The sequence below is a fragment of the Neovison vison genome, chromosome 5 (assembly GCF_020171115.1).
Source record: "Neovison vison isolate M4711 chromosome 5, ASM_NN_V1, whole genome shotgun sequence".
Lineage (NCBI taxonomy): Eukaryota > Metazoa > Chordata > Mammalia > Carnivora > Mustelidae > Neogale > Neogale vison.
The window spans coordinates 56,475,993-56,495,331 of NC_058095.1; the positions used below are offsets into that span (position 1 = coordinate 56,475,993).

At 58.0% G+C, this 19,339-nt stretch overlaps 3 protein-coding genes across 7 annotated transcripts; all 3 read left to right on the top strand.

The window, feature by feature from the left end:
* Positions 1 to 1,434: 1,434 nt before the first annotated feature.
* Positions 1,435 to 3,532, top strand: TMEM102 (transmembrane protein 102). The gene is made up of 2 exons (XM_044248976.1): positions 1,435 to 2,100; positions 2,203 to 3,532. The coding sequence occupies exons 1-2, from the start codon at positions 1,887 to 1,889 to the stop codon at positions 3,516 to 3,518; spliced, it is 1,530 nt and encodes a 509-aa protein (XP_044104911.1). The 5' UTR covers positions 1,435 to 1,886; the 3' UTR covers positions 3,519 to 3,532.
* Positions 3,533 to 5,569: 2,037 nt separating this feature from the next.
* FGF11 (fibroblast growth factor 11) lies at positions 5,570 to 10,459 on the top strand. Its single transcript, XM_044248982.1, has 5 exons — positions 5,570 to 5,781; positions 7,480 to 7,590; positions 7,792 to 7,895; positions 8,168 to 8,366; positions 8,652 to 10,459. Exons 1-5 carry the CDS (start codon positions 5,589 to 5,591, stop codon positions 8,720 to 8,722), a joined length of 678 nt encoding a protein of 225 aa, XP_044104917.1. The 5' UTR covers positions 5,570 to 5,588; the 3' UTR covers positions 8,723 to 10,459.
* A 163-nt stretch (positions 10,460 to 10,622) lies between these two features.
* CHRNB1 (cholinergic receptor nicotinic beta 1 subunit) lies at positions 10,623 to 19,235 on the top strand. 5 transcript variants are annotated; one of them, XM_044248977.1, is made up of 11 exons: positions 10,623 to 10,705; positions 10,794 to 10,933; positions 11,532 to 11,576; positions 12,094 to 12,203; positions 12,321 to 12,429; positions 12,729 to 12,876; positions 13,200 to 13,409; positions 16,894 to 17,117; positions 17,533 to 17,714; positions 18,037 to 18,184; positions 18,467 to 19,235. In XM_044248977.1, the coding sequence occupies exons 1-11, from the start codon at positions 10,645 to 10,647 to the stop codon at positions 18,605 to 18,607; spliced, it is 1,518 nt and encodes a 505-aa protein (XP_044104912.1). In that variant the 5' UTR covers positions 10,623 to 10,644; the 3' UTR covers positions 18,608 to 19,235. The 5 variants fall into 5 exon arrangements, 4 of the variants coding, with proteins under 4 accessions (XP_044104912.1, XP_044104914.1, XP_044104913.1 ...); XM_044248979.1 differs by having other exon boundaries at positions 16,960 to 17,117; XM_044248978.1 differs by having other exon boundaries at positions 12,756 to 12,876.
* The last annotated feature ends 104 nt before the right edge of the window (positions 19,236 to 19,339 follow it).

The window sequence follows — 19,339 nt, forward strand, 5'->3', positions numbered from 1 at the left end:
CATTTTAAGTGCCCGGTAGCCATGTGTGGCTACTGTACTGGATGGCACAGATTTAGAACCTTTCCACTGTCACAGAAAAACCTATCGGACAGCAATGCTTTACAGTTTACAGAAACTTTCCTTTCTCTTGTCACTCAAACCCAGCATCTTCAAAGCTTGCACAGAACCCAGAGAACTTAGTTGTTTTCAATGTGATAACGGGCCACCCTCTGCGGAGGAGGGAAGGAGTAGGGACACCCTATACCCGATTGCCCCTCAGACTGTGACAAAGAGCCTAGCCTTTAGTCTTCCCCCATCTGGTCTCTCAGGTCACAACCAGGTATATGGAAACCTGCCTCCCCCGTTCTGAGCTGTGTTTTGGGCCTCAAGGTTGCTGAGGGTGAAGAGATTTCTTTGTCAGGGACTCGGAACCCCTGAGATCGGGGCTCCCCAAATCAAGCTCGATTCTGAGAGTCCCCTTCTACGCAGCTCTTTGCTGCGGACATGGGCTGACCTCACCTTGGACATAGTCCTTCCAGGGAGGGGTGCAAAGGGAATGTCAGAAATCCTGGTCTGGTGGTGGACTGGTCTGGTCTGCGGGCCTGTCCCTGGTTCCCTGTGGTTCTGTCTTCTCATTCTGGGTCCCAGGCTCATCCTGGGCTAGAGCTGTATCTCTGGTGGCCGTGGTCACTGAAAGTGATTTCCTCCGGAGAGCGTTCCACTGCCCTGCCCCAGCCTGGCTGGGATTTTCCTCTGGACTTGATTTTCAGTGCTGATAACTCTTCTGTGTGGGCGCATGAGCTGGCCCATCCGGAGGTGTGTTCCCCGCCAGCACTCATGGGTCCGAGGTGGGCATCGCCAATACCTATGTCCCTTCCCTGAGCCAGATGTTTTTTCCTGGGTCACCACCTGTGTGTGCTTGACTGACACTGACCCCGAAGGGATGGCTTGGCACCCAGCTGGGAGCCCCTCTCCAACACCTCTCTGGCCGCGCCCTACCACGTGCAGCCTCTATAGGCTGCAGTCTCGTCTCTCAAATGAAGTTATGATTGCGTGGACGACCCTCCTAGATCTAAGCGACCCGGACTCCTGTACTCCCACAAGAGATGCAGAGGCCCCTATTGCCCCCCAGACCCCTGGGGTATGTCCCCCTTTATTATTTGCTCTTTGGAGCCATCCTGTTCCAACCCCACGGAGTGTTCACGTGGGCCTGACCTGGGCTTCAAAGTCACAGGAGTTGATCTTCACAGAAACTACAACTTCCATCAGGCACTACTTCAGCGGAACAGGGAAGGATGCAGGGGCGTGGCCACAGCGACCGGGCAACTCGGAAGACAAACTACAACCCCCAGCATAGCGCGAGAGCTCAGTAGCGCGGAGCGCGACTGATCTCCGGAAGGAGGCGGGGCCGGGCCGGAACTGCCCCGGCGGCCTCCAGAAGGGGGCGTGGCCCAGCTTGGGGGCGTGGCCTCGGGCTCCAGGAAGAAGATACCTGTTGAATCCTTGTGTCTGCTGCCTGCCCACCCCTTGCAGATATCCCGAAGAGGGCAGCCGCAGACCACAAGCGGCTTCTGAAAGAGAGGTAAGGGGAGGCGGACCAGGGGCGGCGGCGGCGACTATCAACATCCCGTCGGAGGGCCCAACAGCTACTTTTTACCTGCTGAGTCAGGTGAGCCTTTCCATGGGGGCGGGGACCAGCATTTGAGAAAAGGGCAACGGCGTTGGAAGTATTTATTTGTTCGGTTTCAAGAGCCCTTCAGCTGCAGACCCTTTGACGAACTGTGTCTGGGGCACTCCGGCGGTCTCGGGAGGAGAGAAGAACGTGGGCGGCTTTTTGGCCGCAGAGGAGCGGCCCGTCTAAGCGTCCTCCCGTCCGTGTTTTCCCTGGCCCCAAACGGCTGAGCCACATGGCTTCGGCGGTCTGGGGGAGTGCGCCCTGGTGGGGCCCGCCGCCCCCAGCCCCAGCCCGGCCGCTCACCGACATCGACTTCTGCTCCGGGGCGCAGCTGCAGGAACTAACGCAGCTGATCCAGGAGCTCGGTGTGCAGGAGAGCTGGAGTGACGCGCCCAAGCCAGGACCCGATCTCCTCCGGGCCAAGGACTTCGTCTTCTCCTTGCTGGGTAAGTCACTCTCCCCGCCTCGGGCCGCTCGCAGCCTTGAGCCCCGCCCCACCCCGCCCGGGGCTTTGGGCCTTGCCCTCCCCAACCCGTCTCTTCCCGTAGGTCTCGTTCACCGTCGGGACCCCCGGTTTCCTCCCCAAGCAGAGCTCTTGCTGCTTCGTGGTGGGATTCGCGAGGGTTCCCTGGATCTGGGACCTGCACCTCTAGGTCCTTACATCCGGGGACCTCATTACGACGCCGGCTTTACACTCCTAGTGCCGGTGTTTTCGCTAGACGGCACTGGGCAGGAGTTCCAACTGGATGCAGAGTCCTGTTCCGCGTGGCTGTGCCTCCCAGAGCAGGTCCGCGGAACCTCGATCCGGGAAGCTTGGCGGGATTGCCTAGGACCTCCAGTCCCAGGAGGACGTGACTCCATCCGCGGAACCAAAAGTGAAGGAGGTCCCCAGGGCCCCCAAACCTCCATGGACCAGCACGGTTATGTCACTGAACCTGAGCCAAACGTGTCTTTGGAAAAACCTTCTAGTAACGTTTCCCAGCCCGAGCTGCCTGAGCAAAACAGAATCGATCATGGCTTTTCCACCCCACTGAAAAACCTGAATGGTGACGTCAGGAAAGCAGCCGTCCTCAGCCCAATCCCACCGCCGTCGGAGGACTGGGAGACTTGGCCCACACTTTGCCCCATCCAGGTGTCTGCGTGGTTCTTTGCTTCACTGGCCGCGGTGGCTGAGTCCCTGTTCCCCGTCCCGGGTGCCCCACGCTTGGTCCACGCCGCCCGCCACGCGGGGTTCACCACCGTCCTCCTGGCGACGCCGGGGCCGCCACGCCGCGTCCTGCTCTTCGACCTGATTCCCGTGGTGTCCGTGGCCGGCTGGCCCGATGATGCTCGGAGCCACTCGTGGGCCGGCCCGCTGGCCCCCGAGTCGTCATCCTTCTACCTGGTGCCCGGCGGCCACACCGAGGGGCTGGGCGCCTCCGGCTGGCAGCTCTGCTTCGCCCGCCAGGAGCTGGCGCTCAAGGCGCGCATACCCGCTCCGCTGCTGCAAGCGCACTCGGCGGCCCAGGCGCTGCTGCGCCCGCTGGTGGCCGGGACCCGGTCCGCGGCGCCCTACCTCCTGCGGACGCTGCTCTACTGGGCGTGCGAGCGGCTACCCGCGCTCTATCTCGCGCGGCCCGAGAACGCGGGCGCCTGCTGCCTCGGGCTGCTGGATGAGCTGGGCCGCGTGCTCGAGGCCGGGACGCTGCCCCACTATTTTCTGAGCGGCCGGAAGCTCCGTGCGGGGGATGGCGCCGCTGTGCTGCTCGGGGCGTTGGCCCGGCTCCGCGTGGACCCAGCCCGGGCCCTGCGCGCCGCGGTGGAGGAGGCGAAGGCTGCACGCAAGGGGGGCGGCTTAGCTGGCGTGGGAGGCGGGGCCCATTAAAGACGCTGTTCCTACCCGCGTGGAAAGGTGCTTCTGTTGGCCAGGGGGATGTGGCGGGGGCTGCTAGCCCCTCGCCGAGGAGACACACTTGCGCGTCCTGAGTCCGAAGAGCACCGCAGAGAAGGCCTCGCGGTTTCCTCCCCATCCTCCTGCCCCGTCCCTGGCACCGGTCGTCCCATTTCTAGCCCCTTTACTCCCCAGATCTGTGGCCAGCACCCCTCCCGGCTCGGCGCATCCTCCGGCCACCATCTTCCCAATTTTTATGGTCTTTTGGGAGTCAGTAGGGAAGGAGTGGAGGTGCACATTTGCTGACAAAACGCAGCAGGAAGGTCTGGAGACCAGGGACTGACCAGTTTGGCTCCCACAAAATCGGAGAGATTAAGAAGACCGGGCCAGGTTGCGCCCCGGGCTGGATCTCACCACCACCCCTCCCCTCTGCAGTTAGACCCCACTTTCCTCATTCAGTTCTGCCCTCCCAGGCTGGGCAGTAGGGTCCCTTTTTCCATTCTCCCAGCGTCCGCCATTCCATCCATCTTAAGCTGAACCTCTCCTCCCATCCAGGGTTCCGTTCAGTGCAGTCACATCCTTGTCTCGTCTCCTCTGAACCCCAAGACGTGCGGCCTCGCCTCGGCTCCGCCTGCCTCTAAGACCGTCCCCACTCCCTGCCTCCAAGGAACCCCGGGGTTCCGCCCGCCCGGCTGCACCCCCCTCTTTCCCGGCGTCTCCGCCCCCTGCCCCGCCCCCGGGCCGGCTCTCCGAGGAGGGGGAGCTGCTGTCGCCGCCGCCGCCTCAGCTCCCCACTGCCGCTGCTGCTGCCGCCGCCGCCGCCGCCGCCGCCGCTCTGCTTGGTCCAGCCGCCCTGCCCATTGCTCTGACTTCTCCGGACCAGGGCGCTCTGCGGAGACACCCTTCCTCCTTCCTGGGGTCCGGGGCACCTAGCCCGGCGTGGGGGGAAGCTCCGCTGGCGAGGGACAGGGAGGGAGGAGCCTGGAACCGGAGCCAGCGCCACCCGTCGCCGGATCAACAAGACAGGACAGGTTGAGGGGCGTCGGGGAAGGAAGAGGGGTGCTGTAGGCTGTCCCGGGGAAGACGAGAAGCCCTGTCGCAGAAAGCCCTGATGCACTCTGACTTGTAGGGGGCCTGTTCACAGTTGGGAACCGGTGATAACGTGGGTGCACTCCTCTCGGGGGGCTGATTGGATTGGAGGGCGTGGGATCTAAACAGCACCAGCTGTCCCCGAGGAAATTAAGGGGCAACCAGGGGGGAAAAAACCAAAACCGGATGCTCCTTATCTCGAGGTGACAGAAGCCCTCCAGACAAGCCCTAGGAAGGGCGGATTTGGAGGTGACTTCAAAAGGGGTGGAGGGTGACAAGGTGAGGAAAGGGGCACGGCAGCTGGAACCATGTACCACTAGAAATGGAGGTGACTTGGTGAAAAAAAGGTATGGCCCAGAGACAGGGTCTGGGAACCCCTAATCGCTGAACGGGGACAGCCTGGGTTTTCCCAGACAGTTTTGGGGGACTTTATTGAAAAAAGTGGGGGATCCTTTCCACTTAGTGGGTGGCAAAGACACCAAGGTTGAGTTCCTCCCTGACATTGGCAGTGCCCCAGCAGGGATGGGGTTGAGTTAATATATCAACGCTAATGACCCGCACCCTTTAGGTTACAAGAGTGGATTTGGGAGGAGTGCGGGTCCCCAAAATAGGGTGGAAAGGTGCCTGGGACTATTGGAAACACATCTTGCAAATTTTGAGGGTCTTGTCTTTGGCCTAAGGGAAGTGAGGACAGGGACAGTGAAGAACAGGGTAGTTTTCAGTAGGGGACAAAAGTCGAGGGTGGGGTCAACAGATACACAGGGCGCTGGGGTCAGTCGAGCTAACACGGGGCCCAAGGGTGGGAGCTGGCGGCTGGGGGTTGGGGGGGCCTGGGGCTTATCCTCAGGTCCCGTGGGTGAGGCGGTGAGTTGGGACCCCAGCGTGGAGAGGATGCTCTGGTGAGCGGGCTTCTCTTGAGGAGCCCAGCGCGCTCCGGGCCCCTGCCAGTTTGGGGGTGTCTCCTCCCGGGGCGCCATGGCGGCTCTGGCCAGTAGCCTGATCCGGCAGAAGCGGGAGGTCCGCGAGCCCGGGGGCAGCCGGCCCGTGTCGGCGCAGCGACGCGTGTGTCCCCGCGGCACCAAGTCCCTTTGCCAGAAGCAGCTCCTCATCTTGCTGTCCAAGGTGCGACTGTGCGGGGGGCGGCCCGCGCGGCCGGACGGTGGCCCTGGTGAGTGGCTAGAGCGGGGTCTCCCGGCCTGGGGTCTCTCCGCCTGGGAGGTTGAGGCCAGGGACTCCGAAGGATGGGGCCCGACTGAGGGGGGTTCCCCGAAAGTGGAAGGGGGTGGGCCAGGACCTCAGAGTCTCTGCCAGACGATGCCTCAGTTTCCCTTCTCTTTTGCCCATAACCCGGTGTCTCCTTGCTGTCGAGGGCAAGGGGAAGGCTTGGGGGGCTAGGTCCGGCGCTCCCAAGCCTCGGGGCTCCGGCTCGCCGCCCCCCACCCCCCCACCCCCAACGCAGGAGTCTCCACCCCCACCGTCCACCGCCTACGTGCCGGCTCTCGCGATTCTTTCAATGCCGGGTGGAGGGACCTGGGGGTTCCGGACGCCTGGGTCACCCCGAGGGTTTCTGCAGCTCTGGCAGCCCCGCCCCCGCCCCGGTTCTCCCGCTCCTCCACGCCTTGGCGCCGTTCCTGCTGGCCGAGCCTGCCTGGCTCGGCGCCAATCTCCCCAGCTCTCCCCCGGGTGTCCTTGCAGCTACCTCGCCGGCCCGCCCCTCTGTGCGCCCTCCTCGGTGATCTGCGCCTCGAGAGGGGCGCCGGCCACTCCCCATTACCCCCTACGCGGCTCCGAAAGCGGATCCCCCATGCTCGGGGGGACCCTCTGCCGCGAGGAACTCAGACGCTGTACGGGGCGAGAGACCCGCGCGGAGACTGGGGGGTCGTACCACCTCCGAGGGGGTACGGGGAAGTCGGCCGAGAGCAAGCGACCGGGGGGGGGAGAGTGGCGAGGGTTGGCGCGTGGTCCCCGTCCAGGCACGACTGGCAGGAGTCCCTCTGGGCCCACTCCCGCCTGCTCCCAGCTCCCCCAGGGGCAGCCCCCTCGTGCCCTCCTCCCCCCGCCGCCGGCCCTCTGCCGGCCCTCCGTAGTGGTACGGTCCGCAGCCCACCCTCTGAGTGGGACCCGGCCCCCACGTGACTCCGCCCGGCTGGCCAGCTCCCCGGCCCCCTTCCCCCATTTCCTAGGGTTTGGTACCGAATGTCCCCCACCTCTGGCGGGTTACCTGGCTGCAGGGGAGAGGCTAGGCCTCAGGGAGGGCCCGGCCCCCGCGAGCCCGCGGACTGACAGACAGACAGACAGATGGGTCAGTGTCAGACAGGCCGGCACTGGGCCAAGGCAAGGCCCGCGCCAAGCGAGCGGCAGCCGCAGCAGCAGGTGCTGAGTCAGCGTCGGGCCCAGTCCCACCCCCACTTCTGAGGGGGCGCCCCGACCCTGTGGTCCCCTCGCCACCGCCCACAGTCACAAACACTGGCCCTTCTGCAGTCCTGCCTGCCTCCCTCCGTCCTCTGCCTTCTGATGGCTCCCCCCTTCCTCTTCCCTCATCTCCCCTCCCCCACTTCTGGTGGAGCTGTAGAGTAGGAATTAAGCCATTTAAATAAATTTCAATAAATTAAGCCAGAAAGCTGGGGGTTAGAGGAAGCAGAAGGGACCCACACCGGGGCTTCCTCTGGAGTCAGAGAGAGGTGGGAGAGAGCCGGCTTGGAGGATCAGAGAGCTGGGGCCCTGGGACCCTTGACCTCCCGGTGCATTCTCCCCTCTTTCTTTCCTCCCATCCCGCCAAGTGGAGGAATGGTTCTGGGAACAGAGATGTCATTTTCGAAGATGAATGTTTCTCTCTCTCTCTCTCCCTCTCTCTCTCTCTCTCCAGAGCCTCAGCTCAAAGGCATCGTCACCAAACTGTTCTGCCGCCAAGGTTTCTACCTCCAGGCGAATCCTGATGGGAGCATTCAGGGGACCCCAGAGGACACCAGCTCCTTCAGTGAGAGGAGAGGCCAGCGGCTGGGTGGGAAGGGAGAATGTGGGGACAGGAGGGGACCATCCTATTCCCACTTCCGGTGCCGTTGTTTTCTGTCTGGCTCTTTGGCCCCCAAAGGAAACAGTGGAACTGGGCTGGGTGTGGGGGAGGTGGGATGCAGGTCTGAGGCCCCCAGCACTGATGCCCCCCTCTCCCCACCCCCAGCCCACTTCAACCTGATCCCTGTGGGGCTCCGTGTGGTCACCATCCAGAGTGCCAAGCTGGGTCACTACATGGCCATGAATGCGGAGGGGCTGCTGTACAGCTCGGTGAGACGGCGAGGATGAGTGGCCTGGGGTTTGCCACCCCCCGAGTCTAGTTTCCTTTTATTCCAGCCCCCTGCCCCCCAAATCTAGGGGGCGACCAGACTCCCCCTCACCCTCCCTTTCCCCCGGTGTCTGCATGGAGTGAGAAGTGGGCCCTCCCAGCCCCAAATGTGTGGATTCTATCTTGGCTCTTGGTCTTCCCAGGGCCCCCTTCTGTCCAGTGATACGTCTTTTTGTGTCTCTTTGTGGGCCTTTCTGGGTCTCTGTCTCCTCAGCCACATTTCACAGCTGAGTGTCGCTTTAAGGAATGTGTCTTCGAGAACTACTACGTTCTGTATGCCTCCGCGCTCTACCGCCAGCGCCGCTCTGGCCGGGCCTGGTACCTGGGCCTGGACAAGGAGGGCCGAGTCATGAAGGGAAATCGAGTCAAGAAAACCAAGGCAGCTGCCCACTTTGTGCCCAAGCTCCTGGAGGGTGAGTAGGGACTGCGGAAAAGCTGGGCCACATGGGAGGGTACTGGCCTTGATGTGGACATTGAGTGACACACCAATCAGGGCCTGCGATTATCCAGCAGGACACCTGTTATGCCAAGTCAAGCCAGGAAGGCTTTGGCCTTTGGGGGTTTGGGGAGCCCTCCTCCTGTGGGCTGGGGTTCCCAGAGGATGAGTGTTGGGGAAGGGCACCCTTTCAGAGCTCTGATTCCTTCTAGCTCTCTCCGGGCCTAATTCTCCTTCCTGCCCCTCTCTCTCCCCTTCACAGTGGCCATGTACCGGGAGCCTTCTCTCCACAGTGTCCCTGAGACCTCCCCTTCCAGTCCCCCTGCCCCCTGAATTGTAGTCCATGGACTGGAGGCTCCCTGCCCTTGCACGGAGCCGGCCACTCTCACAGCCTGTCCTCTAGCCCTGCTCCTGGCCCTGCCCCAACCCCTGCCGCCATACTCATGCCCTGAGCAGCCAAGTCCCAGCGGGTGCTCTATCCTAAGGGAGCCGAGGGGCTGGCTGTGACTCCCCGCCATCCCTGACCCCAGGCTTCCAGCTCCTGGGAGGAGTTCAGAGAGGGGGATTCTGAAAATGGTCCTGGGTGATCACTTCTTTCCTTCCACACAGCCCCTCAAAGCCTTTTCCCAAGAAGGCCCAAGGGGGGATCCAAAGCCGAGAGAATAGCACCCCGGGCTCAGTAAATTCCTAGAGCCCTATGCCCTCTTCATTGCCACTGAGCCATAGATTTATAGGTCCACGGGAGCTCAGGATCAGTTTCCTTTTTGCCCAACTCCACCTCCTGCCTTGTTCTGGATGGGTTCTGGAACACCAGGCACCCTGGCCAGGGCCCTTTTTGCACTAAGGCTCTGTGCTGGAATGCTGGCATGCTGCCAGGCTCTGCTCTGGATCCAGCAGGCTTCTGTCCTTGACCCAGATGGACCCCTGGTTTCCAGGTAGAGGGAGTCTAGATTTGAGTCCTGTCCAGCTGCTGGCCTTGGCCTGAACTAGGACCAGTCTCAGATCACCACAGTTTTAACTTTCTTATCCCAAAGACACCCAATTCTAGAGCATGGGTTTCTAGATGCACATGGAGCCATACGTCCTTCTGAATCTCAGCTCTAGGACATAGACCACGACTCTCAGCCCTTCCCTCCAGCATGGAACCGGGGCCTATACAGCCATATTAGTGCTCATAGAGACCCACCCTCCTACCTTCTCTAGTAACGCCTATCACAGGTGAGCTCCAGAAAGAACCCAGCTCTGATTCACCAAGAACTTTGTTGATGACTCAAGAAACACTTCTGGTTTTTCCTAGACTTTCTAAAAATCCGATTCTTCCTATAGAACACTAACCTTGTTTTTACATGCCGTTTCCAGCTCGGGCAGCTCAGCTGGGGTCCTGCCAGGGAATGGGAGTCTGAGGAAGGGCAGAGGAGTGTGGGAAGGAATCTTCGCCCATAGCAGGGAAGCTGGGATGGCCAAGGGGCCAAAACCGTGGCATTATTTTGGCTGTGCCTGGGTTGGGGGCACGTGAACACTTAGCTACCTCAGCAGGAATTCCTTCCAGATCCCCTTTAAAGCTGAGGTCTCTAAGGTAATGGATCTAGAATGAAAAGAACAAACAGGACACAGCGTTGCTCCCCAGTGCAGGACCTCAATTCAGCAATAAGTTCTGCCCCTCTCCCCTACAAGTCAGGCCAAGGATGGTGAGGGCCCCTTGGGCTCTGAGACCTCACATAACCCCAGAGCTTCTAACTTAATAGAACTTGCTTTACCTTACAGCTTATAACTTCAGCTAAGTTTTAGGTACCCAAAAAGGGCCTGACAAGATTTTTCTGAAAAGCGTGGAGAGCTAGGGGCAGGCCTGAAAAATATCGGGAGCCCACCAGTGAACTAGGAGGGGGACTCCGAGTAGCCTCAGACCCGGGGAGACCCTAAAGGGCGGGGCTCTATTTCTCGCTTGTTGCAAGAGGGATACATACTCCCCTGGCCCGCAAGACCCCCGCTCAGGATCAACCCATCTCCTGGCTGCTCCCAGGGGACGGGGTCTTCACTCCATGCTTTCTCAATTAAAGAAGATTTATACAACTGAGGCGTCGTCTGTCGTCTGTGGGTGGCGGGCATTGGCAGTTGCTTGGGGCGGGACCAGGTCCCAGGGGCGGGGCGGGTGGGCTGGCGGCTGCCCCCCAACGACAGGTGCACATTCCTGGGCGTCTCGTCACTTCCCCTGCGCTGGCGAGCCGAGCGAACTCACTGAGCAACGCAGCCGGGCTATGACCCCAGAGGCGCTGCTGCTGCTGGTGCTGGGGGCGCTGGGGGCGCCGCTCGCCCCGGGTACGTCTGGGCCTCGGGGTGGTGGCAGTGACGGGGCCAGGGGTCGTGACCGGGCACGGTGGCTTCACTTCTAGCTCTCCTCCTCCAGGCGTCCGCGGCACGGAGGCGGAGGGCCGGCTCCGCGAGAAGCTCTTCTCTGGCTATGACAGCTCGGTGCGGCCGGCGCGGGAGGTGGGGGACCGTGTCGGGGTCAGCATTGGCCTCACCCTGGCGCAACTCATCAGCCTGGTGAGGGCGCACGCCCGGGTTGAGGTCGGGCCGGCGGGACCGGCTGGGGGCGTGGCTTTGGGCGGGGCGGGAGCGAGGGGCGAGGCCAGGCCGGGAGATGGACGGGCGGTTAGCGGAGATTGGGTCGAAATCGGACCCCTGGACAAGCTGTGGGCGTGGCTGCTGGACCGGCCGCGGCTAGAGCGGGGTAGGGCGAGGAACCCTGAAGGGAAGCCGGGGTCGCGGGACCGGCTGGGGGGCGGGACTTGAGGCGGGGTCGCAGGCTGGGGCGGAGCTTGGCGCCGGATCCGGCGGCGAAACAACGGCCCGCGGAGATTCAGCGCGGGGTGAGTTACGGGCTGGGGGTGGGCCCGGGGCAGGGCCGGGCCTGGGGGGCGGGGCGAGCGGGCTGGCAGCCGGATTGGCTGGCGCTGTAGACCGCCGGAAGTTTCTGAGGTAGAGGCGGGGCTCAAACCAACGCAGCATCTAGGGGGAGGGGCTTGGAGCCAAGTGAGGGGGACTCTGGAAAACGGAGGTTTCCAGATAGACCGTGACCCGCCAAGCCCCTTCATTTCTCTTTGCTCACGTCACCTATACCCTTTAAACTTTTCCCTTCTAGAACGAGAAGGATGAGGAGATGAGCACAAAGGTGTACTTGGACCTGGTATGCAGACCCCACGGGGTGGGAGAGGGCGTCCCGCTGCCTTCCCAATTTCCTCCCATGTCCGGCTCGGTAAGAGCAGTTTCTGCATCACGACCTCAGAAAACGGAACGGAAACGGAAGCTTCAGGAAACAATACCTATCTTTACTCTGGGAGCTGCATTCCACACATTCCTTACTCTAATTTTTTTAAAACACTGTTTTGGGGCCACTAATTTGATTTCTGATCCACTAAAGGGTCGCGAACTGCAGCTTCAAAACCACTGTTTCAGTGGCTAGCTAGTGCAATCTCCTCATTTTTACAGACCAAAAATTTGGGGTCCAGGGCGAGGGAAGGAGAAATTAGTTGATGAGGTCCCAGCGAGTAAAGGTGCAGTCGGAACCAGAACCCCGACTTCTGAACCATAGCCCAGGCCTGACGGCTCCCCTTCCCTGCCCTCCCTCCCCGGCTTCCTGCGGACATCCCACGTCCCCTTCCGGGCTCCAGCCCCCGACAGCCCCTCAGCCTCTGCTCCCACAGGAGTGGACTGACTACAGGCTGAGCTGGGACCCCGCGCAGCACGAGGGCATCGATTCACTCCGCATCACGGCTGAATCCGTGTGGCTTCCGGACATTGTGCTCCTGAACAAGTAGGCTCTTCCCCAAGACCGGGAGGTGGGCGGGATCTCTGGGGGGCGGGGTCTCCTGAGGTTGGGGTCTCCTGAGGGCGGGGTCTGATTCTCGCTGAGAAGGTTCCGCCCCCGCAGCAACGACGGGAATTTTGACGTTGCCCTGGACGTGAACGTCGTGGTGGCTTCCAATGGTTCCGTGCGCTGGCAGCCTCCAGGACTCTACCGTAGCAGCTGCAGCATCCAGGTGCCCGGCCTTCCCCTGGGAACCCTGCTTCCCCAGCGACTCCCATCCCTCCTCCATCATCCCTCATAACCTTCCCATCGCGCCCATCCTCCTGATTTGGCGTGGTTTCACCTTCTCTGCCCACGATCGCTGACCTGCAGTGTTTCTCAGTGACCTCGCTTCCGTTGCCCATAGCCTCCCTTAATAACCTTCCAGTTCATCTGTGGACCTTATGTCCCTGTGACCTGCCTAATGACCTCCCAAGGCCCCCAGCCGCGAACAGCTCTCTGGCAGCTGCGGTGACTCCCCGCTCCATCCAGGTCACCTACTTCCCGTTCGACTGGCAGAACTGCACCATGGTGTTCAGCTCCTACGGCTATGACAGCTCAGAGGTCAGCCTGCGGACCGGCTTGGGTCCCGACAAGCAGGAGTGGCAGGAAGTGCACATTCATGAGGGGACCTTCATTGGTGAGTGGGCATGGTTCCCCCACCCATGGGCTCTATGATTTCCAGTTTCGAAGAGGCTGATGAATACCCTCCTTTAGCAGTGCCTGCTACGACCCTGTGGGGTCGGCAAAATAAGTGGGATTCTCTACATTTCACAGATAAGGAAGTGGAGACTCATTCAAGTTCATCAGAGCCGGGCTGCCCCGCCCAATGTCCACAGCTAGTGTCTTATCCCATCAGCCACTCCCAGGTCTAGGATGTGGCAGAGCAAGCCATATCGGCCGACAGTAAGGACAGGTCCCATATCTGTGTCCCTTTCTTCTCTCCCCTCTCTTTCCTCCCAGAGAATGGCCAATGGGAAATTATCCACAAGCCTTCTCGGCTAATCCAGCCTCCCACAGATCCTAAGGGAGGCGGGGAAGGACAGCGCGAAGAAGTCACCTTCTACCTCATCATTCGCCGGAAGCCTCTCTTCTACCTGGTCAACGTCATTGCCCCATGCATCCTCATCACTCTTCTGGCCATCTTCGTCTTCTACCTGCCACCAGATGCAGGTAAGGGAGGAAGAGCCCACAACCCATATTCTTACCAGTTGCTCGGCTTCCTGTCCACCTGGAATCCAGGCAAGGTTTTTGGGCCAGCCCAAGCCATCATGGATCATGCTGCAGCAATCTTGCCCAGGTTTTCCCTTCAGCCAGAGGCTTTTCCTGGATCAGGTTTTCCCTCCAACCTCAGGGTGGGGGTGCGGTGGGGTGGGGGGCTCTGCAGCCCAGGTCTCTCCATCTAAGAACTCCTGAACCCTTTTCTTTTTTTTTTTTTTTTTTCTGAACCCTTTTCTTAAGCCTAGGTCTGTCGATCTAGGAATTCCAGAACCCTATTCTCCAGAATCCTAAAATGCCATCCTTGGAACCCACCAATTCCTGGGGTTACACAATGCTCCCTTTCACTTTCCCCAGTCCTCCACCCCCCACACCCCCCTGTTATTTTTCAGACACCTACTAGCCCTTTGGAGATTCCTTTAGAAATAACAGCAACATTTCTCTAGGAGGAAGCATAATGTAGTTACAGAGTAACCTTGGGCAAATTCCTTCTTATTCGTCCCCACCTAATAGGATTATTTTGAGGATTAATTGAGTTAATAGAACTATGCCTGGTACCAAGTAAATTCTATGTAAGTGTTGGTATTATTTTTACTATTTTTGAGAACTTGCTATAAGTAGTACAATGAACATGTTACATATAACTCAATTCCTTTTTTTAAAATTTATTTATTTTATAAGGGGGGAGGGGCAGAGAGAGAGAATCTCAAGCAGGGAAGAGAGAGAGAGAATCTCAGCACAGAGCCAGACACAGGTCTCGATCTCATGATCCAGAGACCACGACCCCCCAGAAATCAAGAGTCAGTCCCTTAACCGACTGCACCAGCCAGGCACTCCTACATTAACTCAATTCTAATCTTTAGAACAACTCTGTGAGGTGAGTGCTGAATTGTCTTCCCCTTTTACAGAGGAGGTCATAGAAGCTGAGAGAGTTTAAGTCATTTGCCCCAGTTTCAGCTATAGTCAGAGACAGGTAGCATGTCGATTCTAACTCTGGTTGGTGCCGGTCTGATTCCCAGACTGGAATCCTTAACTCTGTCATTTAAAGTATGCTTTCCAGGGGCGCCTGGGTGGCTCAGTGGGTTAAAGCCTCTGCCTTCGGCTCAGGTCATGATCCCAGGGTCCTGGGATCGAGCCCCATATCGGGCTCTCTGCTTGGCAGGGAGCCTGCTTCCTCCCCCCTCTCTCTCCGCCTACCTCTCTGCCTACTTGTGATCTCTGTCTGTCGAATAAATAAATAAAATCTTTAATAAAAAAAAAATAAATAAATAAAGTATGCTTTCCTTCTCTCTGGCATCGAATTCTCTGTCTAGGGAAGGAAAGTGACCCAGCTCTAGAACAATCTTCCAAATGTAACTTCTACTTCCTCCCAGAGCAGGGCAAACCTTGGGGTTATATTATAGGACTTAAGTAGAGTAGACCATAAAAGTTTTTTATTTCAATGCCTTCCGTGAAGTTTGAGGTGCCTGTTTTATGTCCCAGGAATAATCAGCCACCTGGCATCTCCTTATGTACTTTGCTTCATTTTTAGATCCTTCAAATTGCTATTTAGGTGCTAAAATAGGCTACAGGGGTTGGTCTGTTCATTCATGCAATGGTATTTGTTTAGTATCTGTCATGTGCTAGGCACTGGGGCTCCATCTGTGAATAAAAGAGACAAAACTCCTTGCCCTTGTGGAGTTTACATTCTAGTGGGGAGACTGTCAATAAAGCAAAAACATCTATTAGATAGTATATTAGAAGAGGACGGGTCCTAAGGAGGAACATAAAGTAGGAAGAGTGGTAGAGAGGATGAGACTGGGAGTTTGGGTTATAATTTAAAATAGAATAGGGGGCACCTGGGCGGCCCAGTTGGTTCAGTGCTTGATTCTTGATTTCTCCTTAGGTCATACCTGGGGGTGTGAGATCAGCCCCAAGACAGGCTCCATGCTGGGTGTGGAGCCTGCTTAAGATTGTCTCTCTCTTGGGTGCCTGTGTGGCTCAGTTGGTTAAATGACTGCCTTGGGCTCAGGTCATGATCTTGGAGTCCCAGGATTGAGTCTCACATAGAGTCCCATATTGGGGTCCCAGCTCCATGGGGAGTCCGCTTCTCCCTCTGACCTTCTCAGCTCTCATGCTCTGTCTCTCACTCTCTCTTTCAAATAAATAAATAAAATCTTAAAAAAAAAAAAAAAGATGATTCTCTCCCTCTCCCTCTCTAAAAAAATAAATAAATAAAATTAAAATAGAATGGTCAGGGGCCCCTGGCTGGCTCATTCGGTACAGTACATGACTCCTGATCTCAGGGCTGTGAGTTCGAGCCCTGCACTGAGTGTAGAGATTACTTAAAATTTTAAGAAAAAAATAGAATGGCCAGCAAATGCCTCAATAAAAAGGAAATATTTGACCAATATTTGAAGGAAGAGTTGAAGGGGATGAGAGAATGACCCTGGCAGATAGATATCTGAAGGAACATGTACCAAACGCAGTTAACAATGAATGCAAAGGCCCAGAAGTGGGAGTGAGTCTTCAAGAGCGAGCCAGGATAACTGAATGAAGGAAGCCGGGAGAAAAACAGTAGGAGATAAAGTCAAAGAGATAATGGGAAGAAGGCCTCGTCCAACACAGTCAAACAAAGCAGGTCTGGCTTTGATGCTCAGGAAGATGCAAGCCACAGGAAGGTTTGTAGAAGAGAAGTGATACGATCTGATTTACATTTTAACAAGCTCAGTCTGGCAGCTTGGTTGAGAACAGTCAGCAGGGGGAAGTAGGATGAAGTGAAGAGACCTTTATAAAAACTCAGATCTGAGTTCGTGGTGGTGTTTTGTAGGGATATATTTTGAAGGTGGAGCCAGTAGGGTTTGCTGTGGATTGGATATGGGATAAGAAAGAGTGAAGAGGGGGCGCCTGGGTGGCTCAGTGGGTTAAGCCGCTGCCTTCGGCTCAGGCCATGATCTCAGGGTCCTGGGATCGAGTCCCGCATCGGGCTCTCTGCTCAGCAGGAAGCCTGCTTCCCTCTCTCTCTCTCTGTGCCTGCCTCTCTGTCTACTTGTGATTTCTCTCTGTCAAATAAACAAATAAAATCTTAAAAAAAAAAAAAAGAAAAAAAGAAAGAGTGAAGAGAGTTGAGAATGACTGACAGGATTTGGGCCTGCCCCCGGATTGGTCATTCATGAAATGAGCCTGTGGGAGGGGCTGGTGATCAGGGGATTCGGTTTGGGACAGGTTTAAGATGTCTAGTGGACATTCAAGCAGAGACGTTCACTTAGCAGGTGGCTATAAATCTGGGGTTTAGAAGAGTAAGTCCGGGCTGGAGGTATAATTGTAGGAGTCATCTGCGTGCACTTGGCCCTTTCCAAAGCCTGTGCTTGTGTGGGCTGGAAACACGGTCACTGATTAGGCCACGGAAATTGCCTTCTGGCAAAGCCTGACCTTTCTGCCTTCCTCTCTGACCCATAAGGAGAGAAGATGGGGCTCTCGATCTTTGCCCTGCTGACCCTTACCGTGTTCCTGTTGCTGCTGGCAGACAAAGTTCCTGAGACCTCCCTATCTGTCCCCATCATTATCAAGTACCTCATGTTTACCATGGTCCTCGTCACTTTCTCCGTCATCCTCAGCGTTGTCGTCCTCAACCTGCATCATCGCTCACCGCACACCCACCAAATGCCCGCTTGGGTCCGCCAGGTAAGATGGACCTCGGTGTTAACCCTGGGTGCTAGCGTTCGCTGTTCTGTGCCCGTATCGCCCCTGCAGCCCTCCTACCGCCTTCAACCTCCCCTTTCTCAGACCCGAGGGAGAACTACAGCTCCTGGGGTGGAGCGTCTTGGTGCCGAGGCCTGTTCGGTGTTGAAACCTTGCGCAGTCGACACTGTCATGTCCTAGATCCCATCTTTCCTTCGTCAGCACTGCCCATCCTGGGTTCCAGGGACGCATTCCCAGGGTCTGCAACCCACTTCCGAGCTCTTGAGGCTGTGTGGCTAGGCGGGACGCGCTTACGCAGGCGCGGGGATGGGCGGGTGGATGTGGTCGACGGGCGGCTTCCCCTCGGATCTGAGACCGGGAGCGCCCCCCCCCCCCAACTCGCCTTTCTACTCTGCAGATCTTCATCCACAAACTCCCTCTGTACCTGGGTCTGAAGAGGCCCAAACCCGAGAGAGACCTGATGCCGGAGCCACCTCCTGTGGCCCTCCGGGATTCTCCAGGAAGTGGCTGGGGTCGGGGAACAGATGAATATTTCATCCGGAAGCCACCGAACGATTTTCTCTTCCCCAAACCCAACAGGTAGCACCTACTCCCCGTCGCCTACAAGTAAGAGAGAGCGGGAACTACAGTTCCCAGAAGACTGCAGAGGCAGGCCGCTTGAGGTCCCGGAAGATGCCCTTGAGGTTCATGGGAATTGTAGTACCCCCGTTCCGCCGCCTACTTTGCGGAAAGGCGGAAACTAAAGCGTAGAAAGATGGGAGGAATTGCGGAAGGCTGGAGAGGTCGCCGCTGGCTGGGAGAGCCTAAAGGGCCTTCTCACGGTTTGAAAATTGACAAGAGTGTTGGAGGAGGGAGTCGGGACGGAGCCTAGAGCGTGGCCCAACTGTCCCGCCTCTTCCAGGTTCCAGCCTGAGCTGTCTGCCCCGGACCTGCGGCGCCTAATCGATGGTCCGACCCGGACTGTGGGCCTGCCTCCCGAGCTACAGGAGGTCGTTTCCTCGATCGGCTACATCGCCCGCCAGCTGCAGGAACAGGAGGACCACGACGCGGTAAGCCCAATGACGGTGGAGCAGGGCAGGCAGGGCCTGGGTGGCCTTGGCTCCACCCGCAGACCGCGGCTCCGCCCCCAGCACCCGTTTTGCTTCTGATTGGAAGCTTGCCTCCCTTGGTCCCGCCCCCCTGTGTTCCGACTGGCTCGTCGCCCGCAGTTTCGTTTTCCTGCGTCTCGCGGCCCGGCCCTGTCTCTGAGCGGCTGGACTAGGGCAAGGGTACAGGGCAAGCCTTCCCTGGGGGTCTGGAGCTCAGGCACAGTTTACTCTGCCTACCCCCAGCTGAAGGAAGACTGGCAGTTTGTGGCCATGGTAGTGGATCGCCTTTTCCTGTGGACCTTCATCATCTTCACGAGCGTTGGGACCCTCGTCATCTTCCTGGACGCCTCGTACCACTTGCCCCCCGCCGACCCCTTTCCTTGAGGACAGAGGGCCAAGACGCGAGTCCTCAGCCAGCTGAGCTGAGAGAGGGCAGTACTCCCAAGCTGAGATCGGGCAGTACTCAATCTCCCTCTCAACTCCACTAGGAATCCAGGCTTCGCACATCATTGCCTCTCTAGGGAGAGCGCCCAAGGGGGACGGGGTGGAATGAAGCCTTGGGCCCCAACAGAAATGCACTATCAGTTTATTTATTCTTTGGTTTCTTGTAGAAGTTTCTTTGGATATCAATGCTAGGTTGCCGGGAAAATGGAACAAAGAATGAGAAGTAGATTGTACGCTCTAGGAGGGCAGGGACTGTGTCTTGTTCGCTGTAATATCTCCAGCACCTGGCACTGGGCCTGACCTATGGGATAGTAGGTGCTTCACAGCCGTTGAGTGATTAAGGATTTTTTCTTTCCTGGAAGGAAGTATACCAGTTATTATCAGTGCTTATGTTTGCATGTTGAGACTAGTGGTCATTCTCTTTGTTTTTACTTTTCCATAATTTATTGTTTTGTAGTAAGTGAAAGGATGCATTTGAAGGGAGAAAAGAGCACTTTAAAAAACTTAATTCAGGGGCGCCTGGGTGGCTCAGTGGATTAAGCCACTGCCTTCGGCTCAGGTCATGATCCCAGTGTCCTGGGATCGAGCCCCGCATCGGGCTCTCTGCTCAGCAGGGAGCCGGCTTCCCCTTCTATCTCTGCCTGCCTCTCTGCCTACTTGTGATCTCTCTCT

What these genes read in the sequence shown, in the direction of transcription:
- TMEM102 (XM_044248976.1), top strand. Translation starts at nt 1,887, where the DNA reads ATGGCTTCGGCGGTCTGGGGGAGTGCGCCCTGGTGGGGCCCGCCGCCC. An exon ending in CTTCGTCTTCTCCTTGCTGG is followed by an intron (nt 2,101 to 2,202) that starts GTAAGTCACTCT and finishes CTCTTCCCGTAG; the next exon opens with GTCTCGTTCACCGTCGGGAC.
- FGF11 (XM_044248982.1), top strand. Translation starts at nt 5,589, where the DNA reads ATGGCGGCTCTGGCCAGTAGCCTGATCCGGCAGAAGCGGGAGGTCCGC. An exon ending in AGAGGACACCAGCTCCTTCA is followed by an intron (nt 7,591 to 7,791) that starts GTGAGAGGAGAG and finishes CCCCACCCCCAG; the next exon opens with CCCACTTCAACCTGATCCCT. An exon ending in TGTGCCCAAGCTCCTGGAGG is followed by an intron (nt 8,367 to 8,651) that starts GTGAGTAGGGAC and finishes TCCCCTTCACAG; the next exon opens with TGGCCATGTACCGGGAGCCT.
- CHRNB1 (XM_044248977.1), top strand. Translation starts at nt 10,645, where the DNA reads ATGACCCCAGAGGCGCTGCTGCTGCTGGTGCTGGGGGCGCTGGGGGCG. An exon ending in TCATGAGGGGACCTTCATTG is followed by an intron (nt 12,877 to 13,199) that starts GTGAGTGGGCAT and finishes CTTTCCTCCCAG; the next exon opens with AGAATGGCCAATGGGAAATT. An exon ending in CTCTTCCCCAAACCCAACAG is followed by an intron (nt 17,715 to 18,036) that starts GTAGCACCTACT and finishes CGCCTCTTCCAG; the next exon opens with GTTCCAGCCTGAGCTGTCTG.